The sequence below is a fragment of the Phasianus colchicus genome, chromosome 5 (assembly GCF_987193195.1).
Source record: "Phasianus colchicus chromosome 5, bPhaCol1.hap1.1, whole genome shotgun sequence".
Taxonomy (NCBI): domain Eukaryota; kingdom Metazoa; phylum Chordata; class Aves; order Galliformes; family Phasianidae; genus Phasianus; species Phasianus colchicus.
In genome coordinates, this window is record NC_143440.1 from 25,579,334 (window position 1) to 25,596,627 (window position 17,294).

At 38.2% G+C, this 17,294-nt stretch overlaps 1 protein-coding gene across 1 annotated transcript; it reads left to right on the forward strand.

The window, feature by feature from the left end:
- Positions 1-50: 50 nt before the first annotated feature.
- CHP1 (calcineurin like EF-hand protein 1) lies at positions 51-15,699 on the forward strand. The gene is made up of 7 exons (XM_031593517.2): positions 51-240; positions 4,613-4,685; positions 11,070-11,150; positions 12,024-12,151; positions 12,904-12,965; positions 14,050-14,172; positions 15,412-15,699. The coding sequence occupies exons 1-7, from the start codon at positions 174-176 to the stop codon at positions 15,463-15,465; spliced, it is 588 nt and encodes a 195-aa protein (XP_031449377.1). The 5' UTR covers positions 51-173; the 3' UTR covers positions 15,466-15,699.
- The last annotated feature ends 1,595 nt before the right edge of the window (positions 15,700-17,294 follow it).

The following is a 17,294-nucleotide window of genomic DNA, read 5'->3' on the forward strand; positions in this document are numbered from 1 at the left end:
CGTGTGCGGACCGCGCATGCGCGGGGCCGCGGGGCGGTGAGGGGCGGGCGGAGGGCCGGGCCGGGAGCGGCGCCATAAGAGGCGTGCCGCCGCCTGACTCCTCAGCGCTGCTGAGCGCCGCGTTGGGTCGGGGCCGGGAGCTGAGGTGTCGTTGCTGCTGTTTGTTTGCGGCTATGGGTTCCCGGGCGTCTACGCTGCTCCGGGACGAGGAGATTGAGGAGATCAAGAAGGAGACGGGCTGTGAGTGTGGAGCGGCGGGCGGAGGCTGCGCTCCGGCCGGGAGGCGTCTGGGCCGGCGGCGCCGGGCTCCTCTCGCGGCTCGTAGGACGGGGACGGGAAGGCCGCGGTGCTGCCGGCTGGGCGGGCTGGGAAGTGTCTGTAGAGGCCGCTGAGAGCTGCGGGGACGTCGCCCGCTTCACTGTGGCCGGGGGCCTTTGCTTTCTCGTTGTGCAGTACTTTTCTTTTTTTTCCCCCGGGCGTTAGTTGTTGTGTGGCTACAGCTGAGCCTATTGAAGGTACAGGGGAGCTAGTGTAACTTGTGGAAGTCTTGTGTTGAACAGCGGTAACGAAAAAAGTAAATTCCTGTATTAGCCACCAATTAAGAGAACGTTACTGTTTGTAGCTGTCCCTTAACCCAGTGTCGTGGGCAGGGCTGTCCTCGCTGCCTCCGGGCCCTCCAGCCATGGGGCACCCATTGCTTCCCCAGAGCCTTCCCACCCTCAGGATGAGGGATGATGGTGAATTCACTGCTGCTTTCCATCTAATCAGAGCAGAGAGGCCATGACATCATGGTGTTGCTCTGCTCTTTGCTTTTTATTCCTGTTTTTCTTTGGCAAATCAGTTTCTCTTAGAGTGTTTTTGCTCTGTTCATGCTTGCTGCTTTTTCCTTGCTCTGTAAAAAAAAAAAAAACCCACTTTGCTTTCTTTTCTATTGAAATGTTGTCTTGTGTACATCTTAAGTAATAGCTTATTTGTGGCAGGGAAACTAGTGGATCCGGATCAGGCATACAGGAGAGCTAAGATAGTACTAGCCAATGTGTTGGACAGCTGAGTGAGTTAACATACTTTCCATGATCCTTTCCCTATGCCAGGTGAACTTTGTACAGGAGAGTTATGATAAACAAGTGGGAACATAAAAGTCTGTATTTATATTCTTTTTAACCACAAAAATCCATAGTGTGGAGGTGGCCTTGCTATTTAATGTGCTTTTAAAAAACAAGCCCTTAATCTGGAATGCTTTTCCAGGGAATTTGAGAAAAGGAAAAGTCTACTTTTCCTTCCTGCTTGTAGTTGATTTATTATTGATTTGGTTTAATTCCTACAGTTTTATTTCTTGAATGGCTAAATAAATTGAGATGGCTGTATAAACATGACCTTCTGAGCAATAAACCCATCAAGATCTAGTTACCCTCTAAATGGTTTGCTTAAATGCCTATGTTAATGGTTTGTGATCAGAAGGTTTAAGATCTATTGCTTGAATTTACTTAATTTCTCTGTGTTTTTATTACTCAGTTTTATCTATTCTAAAATGCAGTTTGGTTAATCAAGTATTACTGATATTCTTTGACTCATGCTTGTTGGTGAGCTGTCATAAAGTGCCTCTTGAACTTTATTAAATTCTTTTTTTTTTTCCCCCTTCAGTCTGTAAATGGAGTCTAGGAATGTATTTTTCTCTGCCTTTTCTACTTCTGTAGATAGATGGAAAATTCCACCAAGCTGTAGGGCTGTTTCATGCTTCACAGAGATGCAAATACTTACACAAGGTACAAGATAGGGGAAATACAGGACTCTGGAGTTACCTGGAACAAAGTTTGCAGGAAGAATACTAAAGAAGTATTACTGAATAGGCTATCTGATAATTTGCTAGAAACTTGATGCTAACGATACTTCACTTGTTAAAGAGTTTGAGAAAGGGACTTCTTGAAATAAACAATTTGGCAGTACTACATGCCACTGATGGACTGATGCGGTAAGCTCTCTGAATGATTCTGTTTTGGCTTCCTTGAGGAAAATGTCTGTTCCAGTTCATCTGAAGTAAGTACAAAAGAGCAAACCTAACATTTAACTTATTGGAATGAATTCAGTGATCCTTGTGATTCACTTTTATATAGCAAACTGGAAAAACTGAATAGCTGCTAATACTAATATTAGTAATAAGCTATGTGCTAATGCTTTCTAGTTGAACAGACTAAAAAGATATCTTTGTGGGAACTTGAAGCACAATCTTTCACAAGCTGTACAATGATACTTAAAATCTCTTGAATGAAATTTTAAATTTAGAGGGAAGTTCTGTATTATGTACTTCTTTATGTTGTGTTGGAAAACACTAGCACAGTAAGCTTAGAAACATCTGCAAAGGTAGTGCTCCCAGGAACTGGGGGCTAATGTGCCTATTAGGACTTCTGCATGCTGGCAGATAGTCTCCAGTCTGAGAGAAAAGTATTTTGTCATTTCAGTAATCACTATTAAGAAAAACAGATAGGATGTCCAAGAAGTTGCTTGTCAGCATTCTTGCAAGCTCTTTGGAAAGCCATTGGAATGTAACAGTGTTCAAAGCCTTTGGTTCATACTCCTTGTTCCCATGCTTTGAAGCTGTTCACCTAAGGATTAATAATAAACTAGAATTTATATGAGAATTTAGGAGAATTCTTTCAGTGGTAAGAGGTGATGGATTTTCTTATGGTTATTTATATGCTTAGGAAATATATTTTCATATATCATAGAATAAAGGTAGAGTCACTGTTAAAGATGCTTTAAAAAAAATAAACCCTGAATCTGCAATGCATTTCCAGGTTTGATTTTTTTTTCTCTGAATATGTCACATTTTTGAGATTTTTTGGAAATAAATATTGTGTGTTTAGTGATCTTGTGCTAGTGTTCTGGTCATGTTTCAGCATATCTAGTTACTAAAAATTTTCTAATTTTTTTAGCAAAATTAAAATAGAAGATACAGCTACTGTCTTGACTCAAACTTCTAGAAGAGCCTTAATGAGAGTACTATAGATAAAAATCATGTTTCAAGAAGCTTTAAGTCTTAGTTTTTGTTTATAAGAAGCAGTTGTAAGTTGCAAACCTTGTTCTGGTTTTCTTTTGGTCAGCAGGGAATTCTTTTGCCTGAGGAAGCTTTGAAAAGTGTTCGATGCTGCAGCTTTCATGAGGGATGAGAGTCAAATAGGAAATTAAGAGTGTAGTGATGGATATGAATAATGTTCCTTTGTCATATTGCTGTGATATGCTGTATGTCCATTATAATATCAACAAACACTTTGTCTCCTCCGTTAATCTCTGTCAATATGTGCCAACTCATCATATTCTGTTGTGGAGGTGTTTCAAAAATGGAGTTGGGTACACTGACTTGAAAATAAGAGATGGAGGAATTGAAAGTTTTTTACCAAGGGTGTAACCCCAGGGTACTCATTTCATAATCTGTTACAATTGCATGTATAGTATCTAAAAGAAGAAAGTGCAGATGTTAGAAGTCTTGAAAATAGTAGTATCTCCTTGCTATGTGTGTTGCTTAACTTGAACTTGAGCAAGCTGCCCTGTTTGATGGGAGAGAAGTTGCCTTATGTGGAACTGAGCAAGTTGCCCAACCCAGTGCAAAGAATGAAGGTTGCTTAGGAGACATGAGAAAGAACAGTTGTTGGCAGGTCATCCTAGAAGAGGGAGCAGTTGAACCTAAACAAATAGGCTGGAAAAGAACAGACCTGATAAAAATAATTTTACCTCAGTTGTTACAGATCAGACAAGTGCTGTGCAACCTGTTCCCAAATAAATTTTGTATGTGGGCTGGTGAAGGCTTTTAAAACAATTCAATCCAAACATTGCAGTATGTGCTAGTTCAACATTGGATGAAATCACGCCTTTACTGAGCAAACATTACAGCTCAATTCAGTCTTATTTCATGTATTGACCAACTAAGTGTGAGGGGGCTCTGAAAAGCCAACATTCTGTCAGACATTCTTTCAGTTTTACAGGAATTAATATTCTAGATAGAGTCCATAGTCAGAACAGGTGGGAATCTAAGGCACTGGATGTCTGGTACCTTTGAAATGCCTAATATTTTGGTAATATTGATGCCATTGTGCTAAATTTAACAAGTGGCCTTGGAGTATCTCCTGTAAATTGCAAATTGTAAATTTAGTCTGAAGTAATTTTGTTCTTTCTACTTGCTTTGTGTTCCAGCTCATTCTTGAACTTGTTTAGAAGTTGACTTTTCAGTTTTGAAGTCACTGTTTTAGAAGCCTGCAACATTCTTTGAATCACAAAATGAATAAACTGTTCACATTCAGACAATCCTGTTAGAGAACAAAAAGTGATCAGGTGTCAAGCCTAGTTGTTTTCTAGAGGCAGAGGAACAATACATTTCCCATCTAAAGATGGGAGGAAAGAAACCAACAGGAGTAGAGACAAAAGAAGTAAAGATGCTACAAGAAAGGTCTACAATGTCTTGAATGACATGGGGAAGATCGGTGAAGGCTGTTGAGAAAACTTCCAGCAATAAAAGAAGCACTGGAACTGTGATTCAAATCTCCTGGCTGTGTAATTTGGTGCAATGTGGTGTGCTCCTGCAGGGAATCACTGATATGCTCATGTTTTTTTCTTTCTTCAGTCTCCCACAGTCAAATCACTCGCTTGTATAGTCGCTTCACCAGCCTAGACAAAGGAGAAAATGGCACTCTTAGGTAGGTACTGACACTAATTGGTCTCTCTGTTGATATGTCTGTAATGGTGGCTTGCTGTTGCAGGATGTGTGCATGTTTCTCTCATGTGGTGAATCACTGAGGCTGTTATAACAGGTTTCTTCATATGTTCTGTCTGGAATTTCAAACTTCTTTTATGAAATCTGATTGCTGGACTGAGTAAAGGTACTCTAAATAACAGTTCTCTTTACTGTAGAGCTGAAGGTTTGTAGTAATTATACAGGAGAGCTCAGAGTTGATATTAAGGATTTAACAACAAATGTTTAAAAATGTTTTTTAATGTCACTTTTTATACTATATAAGCTGCTTCTAGTTTATAGATGATTATTAAAAGAAATGTTGCACTAGGTTATCTTTATCCTGACTTTCAAAAGAAAGATATGTTGAGAATAAGAACTAATTGTATATGATGCCCCATGTCTTTAACAACAATTGTATCTGTTAATATGCTCAAAACTAACATGAAAGTGCTGGAACTAAGTCACTCTACGCAAGTAGTCATTTGATTCTTTATTTGTAGTAGTAGCTAACAGGGAAAAAGTGCAAGATGTTCCAGTGCTACGCAGAAGTGAACTGGTTAGCTGCAGTTTGTACTGGTTTCACACTAGTTGGTAGCTCTGCTGTACTCTGCTGTTTTCTCACTCCCTGTCCTCAACAGAATTGGGAGAGAAAACATGATGAAAAAAGCTTGTCTTGTTTCTCATATTTTATCACTCCTCTCTCCCAGCTGTTGTGCAGTGTTGTTTCCCTGGTCTTAAATATGCTCTCAGCTGTACGCAGTGCTGCACACTGGCTCAGATTTGGCCTTTGATAGGTGCTTTTTTAAGCAGGTTGGAACTGGCTCCTACCTAACATGATGCAGCTGCTGTGCTCTGCTGACAGAGGCTTCTTGCTACCAAAATCTATCACATAAGCCTAATAGTTAAATAAAAATGATGCTTAAATCTCATCTGCAAAATATTTTTTACTTTGATCTACTGAAACTGCTGGAAAGCATTATCAGTTATTATATAGCATGTTACTGTTTTGCTCTTTATTTACTGGACTAATTATGAACTCTTACTATATTTGACTGCTTACTGTTCTATTGATGATGCCTACAGATGTCTAACAGATGAGCTGTTCATGATTGAACATGCCAGAACTGCAATTTTGCAATCAACATAAGCTGGTCCAAGACTGTAGTGCAGTTGGAAGTCTCTAGTGTTGATTCTGCTGTTGAAAACTCATCTTTGGAAGCTAATGTACATCTCTGAGAACTTGCCAAAAGAATGAACAAAAAGGGAATCTGACCTGTTTACAGACAGGTCTTGTTTCACATCGCTGTATAGCCTCATACGCTGGAACCAGTGCAAAAGGAAGCTTGAGATGATGCAGGACAGAGCAGGAAGAGGAAAGACCTTGTAACAGTGTGCTGGTCTGGTGGGAATGGGATTAATTTTGTTCATAGCTATCCCATTGCTGCCAAACCCAGTAAACATAGATTCAAGGATCACCTGGGTTTTTCCATGATCTGATCTTGTGAAGTGTGGCTCTAGAATGGCCTATAAAGCTAGACCTACCTATAAACCTGTCTAGATATAAAACTACTTCCTGCCATTTACTTCCATGACTCATGCAATTCCTTTGGGTGCCACAAATTGCTGACTTCTCAGTTAACGTTTAAGTTGTGCTGTCCTGTTGTGTAAACATGTCAAGTGATCAGTTTTGGTTAAAAGTACACTTAATTCCCATTTGGTTTGTGTAGATATTTTTAACCTGACTCCAGTCATTTGAACTATGGTTGTACTGTAAGTGCATGGACTGGCATAGCTGAAGGGATGGCAAGACGGAGTGTGGGAGTAGAGACAATTGTCTTGGCATGGGATGGGCGGGAGCTTCTTAAACCTGTCCTGTCACTGAAGCTGATGTATCATAAATTGTAACCCTGGTTTGTCTGTTATGATGAACAGACTAGCTGATAATCTATAGGTAAAAATACTACTGATGTCTCAATTGAATTATGTGAAGTGAATACTAACAGCATCTTCAAAATCTGTGTGTGGATTTTGTCTTTGCTGGTTAAAGATGGTTGTATCCACAACAGTCCAGCACAATTGGAAACTGGATTTATGCACATACTTTCTCAGTTCCTCCCTTCAACTTTTAAGGACTCAGAAGGTGAATTTAAAGTTTTATAAACTTCAAAATGATCGTATTTGATTTGTATAAGAGGAATAGTTAGTCATATATTCTATGAATGATGCATATTGCTTAGTGGTTTATAGAATCATAGAAACATAGAATGACCTGGGTTGAAAAGAACCACAATGATCATCTAGTTTCAACCCCTGTGCTATGTGCAGGGTCACCAACCACCAGACCAGGCTGTCCGGAGCCACATCCAGCCTGGCCTTGAATGCCTCCAGGGATGAGGCATCCACAGCCTCCTTGGGCAACCTGGTTGGTTTCATAGAGTTAAATACCAGGAGATGTTTTACTTTCTTTGTTGATAACCACATGGTACTTGAGAAAGGAAGTGAAGTTCATTTGGAAAAATCCTCAAGTGCGCAAATTGTTCTGTGAACTTGCATTCTTGGCCTCTGAGTGTGGCCATATCCCAGCCATCGCTGTCTTAAAGTGGCATTCAAATTTTGAAACCTGTTATGGCACTCACAATATATGGAAGCAGTCATTAAGTTTTAGTAATGGAAAAATACTTCCTGAAAAACAGTGCTGGGAGTAGTGGGTCAGAAGCTTAGAAAGCATGGCTTCTGAAATACTGATCAAAGAACTTCTTACTTCTGGGTAAGAAAGAAGTTACTGTGCTTACTGTCATCAGGTAATTTTGAAGGAATGTTGTTTTTTTTCCCCCCTCTTTATCTTCTGCTTAGAATTGCAGCAACTGGTGAAATGCTATTAGTTCTTTAGAAGTGCAAACAGTTCTTTAGAAGGAGCAAACCTGGTATTTCTTTCTTTTTCTTAAACAAAAGTGCCAAACTGACTTGTGCCATATGAATGAAAACAGGTTGTAAAAGCCAGGGTAACTGTTCTTGTTGTCTTTTATTTTAATATTGTGGCAAGGAGCCTCTTATATAGAGGTAACTTCTGCACTGAGAAATTACATGTTAAACACTTCAAAAGTATTTTTTTTGCTATATAGCAATTGGTTTAGCCTGGTGAGTTGTGAAAGAAGGTAGGCAAATGTTCTGAAAGCTGATGTTAGAATAGACATACTGTGCTATTTATGCAAATTCTGTACTTAAAAATGCTGTTGACAAGACTGTGTCTCTTGGAGAACTTTTAGAAAGCAGTTGGTGCTGAGAGAAGGGTATGAACTATCAGGGCCATCTGCTGACCTTTGTCATGAAAGTTGAATCAGTTCACACTGAGAAAGTTTCTAGGCTTGTTCTTAATAGTTCAGACTGATAGTGCGTGCATTAACAACAGTGTACAAGCTAGCTCTCTGAGTATGGAATTCTTTGCCTTTGCTTAAGAAAATGTGAAGGATTTCTAGCTTTGTCTAAAACTGACAAAACAGGCAGCATATGGATTTGGATTGGTGAATGATAAGTTATTGTAATAGTTTATGCTTTTGTCCTTGACTGTCCATTCATTTATTTATACTACTTTCTGTTGCTTTTCTTCTAATTATTTTGGCATTCTTTTCCTGATGTTTATAAAGCCATTATTCCCCAGTTAAGCAACCGTTTTTAAACTTTTATAGACTGCCTGTAAGGATGCAGTTAGGTGAGATGGCTGACATGGCCGTTAAAAGAGAAGGGTGACCACTCTTTCTGTATCACTTCTCCATGCTCTCAGCACATCTTTGTCAGCTGTGGTGATATTTGCAAAGAGAAGCAGTTCAAAAATTAGTCTAATTAATCAAAGATAATTGGGAGAATGGAGAAGAAAAAGTGGGGAGCTTTCCTTTTTGTTAATGAGGTGTATTAGACCATCAGACAGTCTGACAAATGTTAAAGCTGATGTTATCAGGGGAGGAGAACAGTAAAATGTCTTTTCAGTAGTAACCTGTTAAATCTGACCATGTTGCTATTTACTCTACTTTGAATTATATCCTTTCAAATTTTTTCTAGAAGCTTTAAATATTTCTTATTGTCTTCACTCTCTGGACATCTTCCCCTTTTTTTCCATCCCTTATGTTAAATGTACTGTTTTACTTTGCTTCACCCACTCATTTTGAAGTAAAAGGGTGGACAGCCAGAAATAATGGAAGGAAAACAGAGTCCAGTCTTAAAATTGAGAAATTCCTTGCTGCAATCTGTGAATGCTCTGGCATATGTATAAAACATCTGGTCTCCATAATAACATGCAGTTAAAGGTTGCTTTGCATGTTATGTTTAAGCAAGGGTTTAGTAGAAGCCTAGCCCTGGAAATAACCATGTTAGAAGTGCCTGTTGCTATGTTACTAAAACAGAAGAAGCAGAGGGCATCTGATTTTTTCCTGTAAGTTCCAGCCTCAGCCATGTGAAGTTGGCCCCAGATGACTGCAGGAAGTTTTTCTTTATGAAGTGGAGAATAACTTACATCATGCATTAATTTACTTTTATGGCTGTTAGAGCTATTTCAATTATAACACTCACTCAGTAATGTGCTCTTAACAAGCAAAAATGGTCTACTGCAATCCTGATAATGACAGGACAAATAGATTTGAAACCTGGGGAGTTATTTGTGGTTAATTGTTAATCTGCTATAATGTGGAACTGGAAGTTGGAATGCTGAGTGTTAATTGAGGCTTGATACTAAGAAATAGTGACGTGCAAGTAGAAAACCTTCAAGTGTTAAGATTTGTCTTGAATGGAATCTGAGAGCAGTTGCTTCTTTTAGATCCCAAATGCTAGCATTGAAGTTATGTTGCTAAAATGTTGTTTCTAAGGTGCATGTTTTCCACATCACTGCTTTTCCTACCTGAGTCATTAATGCATGCTCTGCCCTTCAGCTATAGCTTGAAAAGGTAGCAGTCCTGAAGGGTAGGGTAACAAGTTGGTTGTGTTATGCAGATGGTGACTTTCCCAATTAAAAATAATTCAGACCTGGTCAGAGTAGATGTAGGTTTAAAAATATGATCAGGTCATTCTATTAGAAGGTCAAGCAGTGTTAGCTGTGTTGTAACAGATGTGCTATAATTGGGACTAACAGTGCAGTGGTGTAACTAAGTACTAGGAATACTTTAGAGTTCATTCACAGTCAGAACATCTTGCTTGATCTTTCTCAGATGTTTTTCCTCCTGTCTTTAAGATCACACTTATTAAAAAGGCTAGTATACTTAAATAGGTTTGTTCTCCTTTGCTTTCCTCTGCCAGATTCTATAGTGCAGACTTATTGCTGATTCATTTTTGTGAGGGTGGTTTTTAAAAGTAGCAAGTTTTGAATGACTAAGTTTGAAAGTTTGACTCAAAATTCAGAAATAGCAGGATTGCATTTGACTTTAAGGTAACAGCCAATATTTCTAGTGATCAGGCAGTAACTGTTAAGTTATGCATGTGGATAGAAGAGGCTGGGATTAGTGGGGCTGGTTTTTTGGGTTTTGTTTGTTTTTGTAGCCTTAACATGGTGCTCTTATTGTACTTCAAAGCCCAGATGATTATGAAATATATCTTGTACCAATGAACTGCTGTAATCTGTTATATTGGGGAAGAAAACCTTTGTTTCTGGAGCTATTTACAAAGAGTTGCTTAGTGTGTCTGCCTTAGCCATGACAGGATTACTCCACTTTCCTGTCAAGGAGATATTATTAGGCTGGAAGAAAAATTAGGGCAATTTTAATAATAAAATGGACCCTGTTTTCATGATCATACTGGCATGATGGAATTATTTTAGATCAGTGTAGCTTTTGTCTTCTAGTTCAGTAAAAAAAGTTGCAACAATATAAGCATAGCTATGCTTATACTAGCATGTGCCTATATATATAATCACGAGCAGGAAGGAGAATGGCTGGCAAGAGCAGTGGATCTTGGCAACGAACTGGTGAAGCTGCATCTAGTACACAAGCTAGGAGTGAACTTACTGTTTTAAAATAAAAGTGCTTCTTAGTGGGAGATAAAAATACGAAATTTAGCATTCATCGTGTAGGAAGTTCTTTTGTGAAACTAAACTCTGCAGATCACCTATGAGTATATGTGGAGGAGCATAGCATGGTATTGTCCTAGAATCTGAAGTGAACTAGTCTGGAGAAATCATTGTCAGGTGTAGCTTCAAAATACATAGCTTAAGAAGTTTTCCTTCCTTAAATTGAAAATTAGTGAGCACCATTTGTAGGGATGCTTTTAGCACAAATAGTGTTAGCATCTCAATTCCTAAGCAGTTATTTTTCCTGTGACTTGCAGACTTGTTTATACAGGCTTGTTGTGTTCTTGCCTCACTTAGCCGTGAAGACTTCCAGCGGATTCCAGAGCTTGCCATCAATCCTCTGGGAGACCGAATTATCAATGCCTTTTTTCCAGAAGGGTGAGTCCCAACTGCTTGAATTTGTGAATTATCACAAAATGTAGTTTGTCAGGAGGAATGAATAGGAATGAAATGATGATTAAAGCGTGGAATTTGAATTCAGTGAAAACTGAACATCTCAAAGTTATCATAGTCGTGTTAGTATGTTGCTTCCTCTGTATGCTTTCATTACATAATAAGAGACACTTGTCTCTTTTGAGAGAGGTTTTGTATGCTTTATTCAGTGATGAGATTTGCCTGCATGTTACTGTTGTCCATTCTTCTTGCTATGCTGCTTTTAGAGAAGGTCAAGGGTGTGGACTTTGATTCTTAAAGCAAACTTGTAGCAATAATACTTCAGGTGAAGTAGCATTGCAGTTAACTAATTCAATTTTTTCTTTGCTTTTTTGCCTTCTAAATGTGCCTTTGTTAACAGATCAACTTCTGTTTTTTAATTTGTATCATATTTAAGGTGTAGCTTATGACACTTGCAACATAAATCCAAAGAAGCAGTCAGATTTCCAGTACTGAAGGCCAGGATTCAGATCAGCAAGACGTGTACTGCTAGATTCGGGTATAGTTGCAGGATAACTTAGGGAAGGGCAAAGGATGAAAGCTTGAATTTAAACACTGCTTGTAGGCAAAGAGGGGAGTAGCCTGTAACAAGACTTCTTGCAGGTTTTTTTCCCTTGTGTATCACACATCACTCTTTACAGAAGTATGATCCCAGGTTACAACTGTACAGAGCTGGCTTTGATCACAGGTTGCTAAACCCTGGATAGGTAGGAATTAAGAATTGCCATGGTATGAGCAATTGAGACATTCTTACTGTTCTTTATTGAAATAAACTTGTATGAGTTGTGCTGAAGCTGACTGGCTAAAATGCTTGTGCAGGGAGGACCAAGTGAATTTCCGTGGATTCATGAGGACACTAGCCCACTTCCGGCCCATAGAAGATAATGAAAAGAGCAAAGACCAGAATGGACCAGAACCACTGAACAGCCGAAGTAACAAGCTCCACTGTAAGAAATGGAACCTTCTATTAGAAGCAATTCATATTCTTTTCTTTTTCTGAGAAGAGAGCAAAGGGGTTTAGTGTCTTCTACACAGTCTTTCCCTGTGGAATGATATCCTATAATAACCTGATTTTTAAATGAACTTGTAATCTTACCTGTCCAGAATATCAGTAGTCAACCTATATTTGTATAAGATTTAATAGAATTGTTTGAATCTTATATCTTTTCTTAAATGTTTCATAACAAATGTTTAAAAATGGTTTGCAATGGTTATATCATATTAAGAAGCCATGTTTTCTACACAAAAGGGCTTTTCTATTTCTTTCTCCAGTCTTCTGTGTAATATAGTGCTTACTGAATGCCCTAGGCAATGCTTCCCAGAGCACTTAAAAGTTGTTGTAAATCTCAGCTAGAATATCATTGAAGGTAATGAACAATTGTAAAAACAGCTGGCTCTGAAGTTAAAGCACTGAATGCATCTTAGAGCCACTGTGATTCAGGGCTTTAAAGAAATAACTCCTCAAGTAGAACACTTCTGCAACTTTGTTGAGTACTTAACTATGTACTTAATGTTTCTTACTCCTTGGCAAAAAATGTGCTAATAACCTTTTATGGAACTGAACGTGAATTGTACAGTAAATCAAAGTTCTACATGAGTTGTCTTAAAGTGATTTGTGATGAGTTATTAGTTTTATAGATAATTGTCAGGAAGAAAAACAATGGCACTTGAATTCAGTTCTCTTTTTCTCTCCCTGCAGTTGCTTTTCGGTTATATGATCTAGATAAAGATGACAAGATTTCCAGGGATGAGCTTCTTCAGGTAAATAACATGAGACTATTTTGGATGATTCCATCATCTGTCATTTCACACCATTTAGAATGAAGAAGGGTGTTGATAACAGTTTTGATGGAATTCTTGCAGGAATTTGTGGTTATTTGTTATCTAAAGCTTTAAACCACAGATACATGAAGCCTTAACCTCATTTGGTAGCCCAGATTGTTTGATCAAACCAGGGATTCTAAATTTAGTTTTAAACTACAGTGTTAGGCTAAATAAGATCTTACTAGAAATGATTCTTAAAAGGAAGGTCTTATTGGTAAAGATGCTTAAAAATCCAACAAATACACTAAGTCCCTTAAGAGTTGTCTTCTGCAACTTTCTAATATGCTTCTAACATGACTTCATAGGGGACATTGCTGGGGGTGAATGCAGTCATTTTTCTGCTTGTCTTTGTATTCTCTAACTGGAGTAAAACTTTGTGAAACTGCAGCAGAGACCAGCAAAGATAATCAAAGTTCATCAGTGGCTGTATGTATTTAAGCTAGGCTTGAGCTAGGAGTAATTACATACTGCTAATCCTGGGAGGTAGACATGGCAATTTGCGGTTCTTGATGTAGGACAAGGTTTTGCTTTTGACTGAAACTGCCCACTTTCAATCTGTGCAGAAGATGCTTTACTAAATGTTAGGGGGTAATGGCTGCTATCACTTGTGCATATACTTAGAATATTCCTGTAGGAAGCATTTTGAACAGACATTCAAATCAAGTATTCATACATTTTGTGGGAAAAATGAGAAGCATTGGAACAAAATGTTATTCTTTCCTAGTTTCAGAAGGTGTTTTTTTTTTTACTACTACTGTGTCTTTCAGCTGCTTAGTGAAAAAGCTGGCTGAAGCAGAAAGCTTTCTTTCCTGGAATCCTTTATGTATAAGGACCAGTAATAATAAGAAAAACTGCCCAAACTGTCCAGAAATATTTCCATGGAAATCTTTGAGTTGTTCTTCTAGACAGCATGTCTAGATGATTACTTAGACAGCATGTATGAGAAATAGTATTAAGAATAATTGGTTTTATATCACTTATGATTAAAAAATAATAATCTAGGGATTTACATACATTACAGGTGTTACGGATGATGGTCGGTGTCAATATCTCAGATGAGCAGCTTGGCAGCATTGCTGACAGGACAATCCAGGAAGCTGATCAAGATGGGGATTGTGCCATCTCCTTTGCAGAGTTTGTAAAGGTTGGTATATTACATATTTGACACAAGTAAATGCAACTGCTTAGTAAACAGATCATTCAGACTTAAATGCAGATGGAAAAATAAGTTGTTCAAGTATGTCTTCTGCTTGCATTTGGCTTATTAGGAGAGATATTTAAGCTATTCTCTTAGGGTGCAAATAATTAGTCCGTATGTTTCTCAAGTGTAAGCTATAGCACTGAACATACTGCAGAATTTTCATCTCATGCGAAGACTACTTCAGGCATCTGATGCTAAATGTATCTTCTAGAATAAGGTGTTTTAATGAAATAGTGACAAGAGCTTAAAAATGAGATAGCAATATACTCCTGAAACCAGCTCATAATGAGGCAAAAGAGATTTGTAATGCAGCAAAGAATGTAGTATTACTATGATAAATGCTTCTTTCTATACAAATAGCCTGACTAGCAGTAACAACAAAGTAATTCTGCTACAGTTGTGTTGGTCCAATTTCACTTTATATTATATCTGTTACACAACCAAGTATATACTATATACAAACTCCTAGGTGTAGTCCTGTTAGTTGTATCTTGTAATGATTACAGGAATAGCCAGCAGTAAGGATCCATTATGTAGTCAGCAGAAAAAAGTGGTCCTCCAAGTAACAACTTTGACCTAGTGGGAAGAGATTGATGACAGGAACCAGACACATCCTGGATGTGGACAAAGATGAGATGAGGCAGCATAAACAAAATGCAATGTGGGAAATTCTTAGTAGGATCAGGTAGAGATAGAATCTCTCTTCCTTTGAGAAATTTAAAACTCAACTGGATGAGACCTTAAGTGACTTAATCTAGCTGGCCATGCTTTAAGCACTGTCTGAGAAAGCTGAACTAAATGACATCCAGGAATCTCTTAGAACTTAATTACTCTAAATTCAGCTTTAAAATGGTCTGCTGTGGTCTTTTAGTTCTACTGCTTGTGTCCCTTCTTCTAGTCCATTGTTTCCTCACCATGCATTCTTATACGGTCTACTTTTGAGAATAGCTCAGCCCTTTTTGGGGTATTGGTGACCTGCATTAGCTGTATTTTAGTTGGCATCCTTCTTCAGGTTTAAATGGCTGGAGTTTCTTTCCAGAACAAAACATAGCAGTCTCTAGACGAAAGGATGTCATGCCAAATTGAAGATGCTCCATGTTCCTGCCCATGTCCTTTTTACTTGCAGAAAATAAATATCTTGTGTAAATTAACTAAAATAACTGTTTCTGGATCTTATTGCAGGTTTTGGAGAAGGTGGACGTAGAGCAGAAAATGAGTATTCGATTTCTTCACTGATGGATGGAGAACCTATTCCTTTCTACCCTTACTATACAATGAATAGAACTTCATTATTTCCTTACCACCTTCCCCCAAAGCATTGTTACTGATGCATATAAAATACATCTCCAACCCTTCACTGGTTTGTTCTACCAATGTGAACATTCCCTGTGCATCAGGAACTAAGAGAAATAGCTGCCATGGAACTTGGAAAGGAGCATTTAAAAGAAATCTTTCCATTTTTAATTTTTACTTCTTCCCTTGTCTCCTTTTGCGTTATGAGTAAATGTTTCTCCTTCCTATGTACTGCAGTTTAATCTGCGAACTGATTCTTCTGAGCTCTGAATCTGAGAATGGAAAAAGGAAAATGCCACAGAAATGCCTTCTGAAACACTTTTTGAAGACGAGCATCTACTCAAATACTAAGTGCAGTGATAATTGTTCACCTTTGTTTCCAGTAGTGGCTTCACATCATAGCATCTCTTTCTTCCTTAGTTGGCTCTTTATTTTTTTTTTCTTCCCTGCTTTCAAATCTTGACTTCTACAAAAAGATGATATAGTTCTTATGGCATCATTGCAAAACTAGCACAGAATGCATGGTAACAGTCCAGAGGTATGGTGTGGAGACTTTCTTCTTTTGGGGATTGATTCAGAGTAGGAGAATAGGCACAATAGGAGAATGTGTGGTGGAGATGGACAGTGGAGTCCTCAAAGGAAATAGAATCTCTGCACTAAGTCACTTAAATTGTTTCTGCATTTGCTGTAGGAACGTTTCTTTCCTATGAGTAGATTCCAGACTTGACATGAAGTCAAGCGAACCATGAAGTACCTTTTCCAGGTTGCTTTACACAAAGATGCCTCTTCCCATTCGGGTGGCTTTGCCTCTGAAGGTGTAAATTTGTTTACCAGCATACACAATGCAAGAAAACTATTCATGCCAAAAACTGGGATTTGTCTTTCCGTCACTGCCCCTGATAAGTGTCATGAAACACTACTGATTTTTTTCTTAATTCTAGTGACCTGGACATTAGTAATTATTTGCACTTTCCAATATGGAAGTCCTGGTCTTTTAGATTTGTGTTGATTATGCTAGATGTGTTTATGGAAGGTCGGGCATGCAAATATTGCTTGGAAGTACATATTTTAAGTTTGAGTACTACTACTAGTATTACAGAATATGTTTCTACATAAATCTCTCTGCAAGTATAATTATAGTTTCATTTATCTTTCATTTTAATACAGTTAATATATTTACTCCCAATCAAATCAGAATGTCAGAAGTATTGAAGGTTCAACAGCAGCACATCCTTCTGTGGTTAGATTGGCAAATGATCTCACCTAGTTCAGCTGGAGCAGCCTATGGTCTGGGAGGACCTTCCACTAAAACCAAAAAGCCCTACGAGCTTCTTTATTGAAGAATCAGTGTTACAACTGCTTCTTTGTCATTTGTTGATACTTCTATAAATACTGCCAGTCTCAAACTACCCTCAGATGTTCATTTTATTTTCTTCTTTGTTCCTTGAATCATTTACTTCTGTAAGATAACATGCAGGTCTATGAAGGATTTCTGGTTTGTTTTAAATTAAGGAATCGCAAAGTAAAATGCTATCACTTGTTTTGCAGAGCGCAGCACAAGTCCAGAAACAAACAAATTAAAAACCTCTCTATGAGGAAAAAGTTTTGAGTGTCATGTAAAATAAGATTGTAATAATGTTAATGAAGTGTTTTTTTGAAGTTGTAGGCATTGTGATCTGCTTTAAAGTTGTTGCTCTCCTTTTCTGGCTGTATAGTTGTAACCTACAGTTGTGCCTTATTGTCCCAGTGAGACTGGATATTGTATTTATCAA